Genomic DNA, 4,600 nt, shown 5'->3' with positions numbered 1-4,600 from the left:
CAAACCTATAACCGATATACATACCAAATAAACTAACCAATGGCTTTGGAGCGTCGCATATATAGGACCATAGACCCAGGGTTTGGTTCAATCTATAAACAAATCAAATCCCAAAATGTATTTGAACCTGACTTAATAGGAAGGCACAAGTAACTTTCGAATTGTCAAAAATGTGTTAACATGTGTTACCATAAAACTGTACACTTTACAATAACCAAAAATTTCAAGAATCACATTAGTGATCAGATATAATATTTAAGAGGGAAGCCCTTGTTCTGATTAACTTCCTAAACAAGCACTCCAAACCATTCTCAATATTTTCAGTGTTGCAATCTAAAGCCTCAACACGAATATGATGTTGATCTTTGCATTCAGTTGGTCCTTTTTGGATATATTTTGAGACTGTGAACCATTTTGTTGTCGGCTTTGGCTTTGAAATGGATTTCGACAAATAGGACAAGAGCCTTCTAAAGACAGAAATGCTGACTTCACTCACTTCTCTTAGTATTTGAATCACCAAAGCAAGATGAGGGACAATATCTAAGGGTTTTGCGCTGTAAGCATGATCGATTTGATTAAACTCCGCAACACTTTTTTTGGCATCCTTGATTAGTTTCTTTAGGAATGAAGCATCTGTGTTCAGATGATTTAGATCCCCTTTTCTCCTCAATGCTGATTGAACATCTCTTACATGTGCCTTGACTTGTGAAACAATGTCTCTGAAAGAGCCACAAATGTCCAAAAGCCTCATGGATCGATCCTCCAACTCATGGACCACTTTCTCATATTGATGGTGCAAAAGGGCTTGGCGGGTCAGTGGCAAACTCAGTAGATCGTCTACACATGTATACAATCTACCAAGATTTGTTAGACCGTGGTAAATTGTTTCTGCGTCAGAAATACATGAAACAGATGTCTCCCAAGTTTTGAATTTGACAAGTTCCTCTTCGACTTGAAGCGTGCTCGGGTGTGATCGAGTTGGCAAACTAATGGATCGAATGGCATGACGATTCTTGGATAACAAAGAAGATGATGTGAAAGACATTTTTGGGTTCGGTTTGGCTAGTAATTGCCAAATGTTTGGATTGATAACTAAACTTTCTATTCCTTGTATATTTATACAAACCCATATTGGCATAGATTAGTCACATAGATTTAATAAGCATGTGAAACTGCACATGGAATCCTTTGAAACAGCTAAACTTGCACCCAAATCAGCATACATATTTCTAATTTCTTCGTTGGCATTTGGTAGGAGAATCTAACGTGGAAAACAGACTATTTAATAAGCGCCCACGTATGGGTTGTCCCCTAATGCCACATTTATGATACCGTGTATTTATATGTTTAATGTTTACACGTGAACCAATATGATACACGAAGGTCTCGTTACACGGAGCTAGCTCCAACTCACATCAAAGATCCGATATATTGCTACTTGTATAGTTTAATCATGGCAAGCAATGAAATCTGCAAATGCCAGTATTTTTCGTAAAAAAATACAACCAAAATTAATTAAATATATCGTAACTAAAACCATTTCGTTTGATTGAAAATGGACCTAGATCAAATTGATTTAAAGAATACAACGTTAGCGATTTCTTATTGTAGGTCCGGCTAGGAGGATCTAGTCGCCTAATCCTTGTCTACAAACCAACCCGGTTGTGCGGAATCCAACCGGGAAAGCAAACCGAGATAGAACACGCAAATACACGACACACAATATTCACCGATTAACACCTCTGTATTAATACGTATGAAAAGATCAGTTACAAGCTCAATATTTACAAATGTATTCTGTAAACTCTCAAAGTTCTCTCGTGTGTGTGTGTGTGCTCTCTGTTCTTGTCTCTCTAAGTCTGATGTTTCTTATCCAGACACAGACTATATATACCCACAGACACCACGAAACGGAATGAACTCGGCGAATCATAAACATGGTTGACGAAAGGGAGTATTGGTCGACGAAACAAGGCTGTTTCGTCGACTCCCTTGTTGTTTCGTCGTGATGGGCTTGGGCCCAATTGTGTTTCGTCAAAGCTGTTATAAGCCCAAGGTTTGATTCGCCAATCTGTTTAGCCCACGGACCAAATCAAGGTTCTTTATGTCTTGGTCCATCATTGTTGATCTTGTACACGACGGAGGAAAGTCGCGTCTTTGACCGAGTCACGTCACGTCGAGTCGCGTCCACATAACATGTATCAACAAACTCCCCCTTGGACGCTACTCGCGAGATTCGCCTTTCATGTCTTCTATGTCGGAGGATCTTCAAAGTCTTCAGGTCTTGAAAGCAGAAAGTGTATCAACAAACTCCCCGTTTCATGTAGGAAGTGTGTTGACAAACTCCCCCTTAACATAAGCTCCCCCTTGAGTTATGCTCGTAAGTGACTTGATCATTAGTACTTGAGATCCTTGTGGTATTGATGATGGTCAGCGGCAACTCAATCATCTTCATCATTTGAGTGCCTTCACGCCGTGTCTTCATTCCGAAGCTTGTCATCGACCATGTTCTCCTTGCCTTTAGAATCTGCACATGCAAGAAATCTAAACGCGTAATGAGAACAACTGCTTGGAATATAGTTAGTATAAACAAACGACACACGTATGACCATATTTCAATCAAACACCGTCTGACAGCTTGAAAGTTTAATAAATTTATCAATTTTAGTTTTTAACTTTCAAAACTTGCAAATTTCGACCGTTTATGAAGATTGAGTCAATTCGGTTTTCAGTGAGGTTTCAGGTACGAAGACTTGATATCCAACATCGTACGATCGAAAATAAAATAGAAATAAAATCTTTTTGGTTTTTATAAAGTTTATATTAAAACACACCTAAAATCTTTTTGGAATTTTTGAATATTTCAAATGTAAAGACTGAAGGCAGTAAATAAATATTTACAGACATTCTTTTTGCGAGTTTCGAGGGTAAGAGAATCATATCGGTGTACGGTCATTCCAAAACGCTCTTGTTGTTCAGTTAGTTAACATTAAGATAAGCATCCTATAACAATTATCGGTATTGTTGTCCACGTAAGCTCAACTTATCAGATGTACTCATGGCGAGGGGATACGTTAAGATATGATTTATACTTACCGACCGGTGTTCATCCACATCACGACACATTCCCGTATCAAGGTATGCACGAGGATTCATCTTACCGGTGAGTATACCAATTATCATCTGTTTGACCGTATATGATGTGAGAAACTCACTTATTGAGATTTGAAAACAAGCCCTATGTGATAGAATCACTTATTGATGAGGAACTTGATTTTCGATGCATGAAGGGCACAGGAGCAAGTCCGTGAACAGGTCAGTACTTTCGTACAGCAGAGAGACGAACTTGACTCCTGGATAAATGTGATATTTTATCACTTATTTGAGGGACATGTGATTGTTTATCACTTGTTGAGGACGAATGCAGTATGTACACGTATGTATGGTATCATGGAAGATCTAGACTTACGTCCCCGTTATTTTTCGGTAAAAGATACAACCATGATACCCAGATGATAAGCAGCATAAAGACCGAATATCTCAGAACCTCGGCAATCTATCAAACGAAATTTCGGTACTAAGACCATATGCCAATGAATGGTTCCCACCTGGTCTTCAGTCGGTTTAAGATTTATATCACCCTGCACACTTTAAAATGATTGTGAGCCTACCGATACATCTTATATAGAGCTGCTTATCGTTTTTCATTTAAGGTTTAAAGAGGTTTGGATAGACCACTGATGTACTATCATTTTCTCTTTTGCTCGCCAGGAAACTCATTTTTGTTTTTCTATTGTTTTTGTGTTTTTGAAATTTTTTCGATGTTTTTGGATTTTCAAATTTGGATTTACTCCCCCTAAAATCAATAAACTAAGACAAATTTAAAACACAAAGGTATTTACAAAAATGATTTTCCGATGTTGGTTTTACTCTTGCTTGACCTTAATGCTGTTTACCAATAATAAAAAGTCAAATCTTGATTTGTCAAATGCTTTGGTAAAAAGGTCGGCACGTTGGTCATCGGTGTGTACCTTAACAACATCGATTAGCCTTTTATCCAAACAATCACGTATGAAGTGATACTTGATTTCGATGTGTTTAGTCTTTGAGTGCTGCACAGGATTTCTAGTGATCTGTAATGCAGCAGAATTATCAACGTAAATAGGAGTAGTTAGGAATTCAAAACCGTAGTCGCATAATTGTTGTTGGATCCAAAGAACTTGGGAGCAACAACTTGAGGCAGCAATGTATTCAGCTTCGCATGTTGATGTAGCGACACAAGTCTGCTTCTTGCACTGCCATGTGACTAGGCGATTTCCTAAAAACTGACATTCAGCCGTTGTAGATTTGCCGTCGATTTTGCATCCGCCAAAATCAGAACATGTGACTAGGCGATTTCCTAAAAACTGACATCCAGCCGTTGTAGATTTGCCGTCGCTTTTGCATTCGCCAAAAGCAATCAAGTCAAAGTTATTATCCCTAGGGTACCATAGACCGGTGTCAGGGCAACCCTTCAAATAGCGAAAAATCCTTTTTACAGCTGCAAGATATGAGGCCTTCGGGTTGACTTGATATCTGGCAAGCAGGCACGTTGGGTACA

The 4,600-nt window shown here is 38.6% G+C and overlaps 1 protein-coding gene across 1 annotated transcript; it reads right to left on the bottom strand.

Annotated features, from left to right (window-relative positions):
* Positions 1 to 235: 235 nt before the first annotated feature.
* LOC110920218 lies at positions 236 to 1,045 on the bottom strand. Its single transcript, XM_022164444.1, has one exon. It carries the CDS (start codon positions 1,043 to 1,045, stop codon positions 236 to 238), a length of 810 nt encoding a protein of 269 aa, XP_022020136.1.
* Between the last annotated feature and the right edge of the window lie 3,555 nt (positions 1,046 to 4,600).

This window comes from Helianthus annuus, chromosome 15, assembly GCF_002127325.2.
Source record: "Helianthus annuus cultivar XRQ/B chromosome 15, HanXRQr2.0-SUNRISE, whole genome shotgun sequence".
In the NCBI taxonomy this organism is placed as follows: Eukaryota; Viridiplantae; Streptophyta; class Magnoliopsida; order Asterales; family Asteraceae; genus Helianthus; species Helianthus annuus.
The sequence above is the reverse complement of the archived record's forward strand: the minus strand, read 5'-3'. Positions and strand labels throughout refer to the sequence as shown.

Bases quoted from the DNA above. Each gene is read 5' to 3' on its own strand.
- LOC110920218 (XM_022164444.1), bottom strand. From the start codon at position 1,045: ATGTCTTTCACATCATCTTCTTTGTTATCCAAGAATCGTCATGCCATT.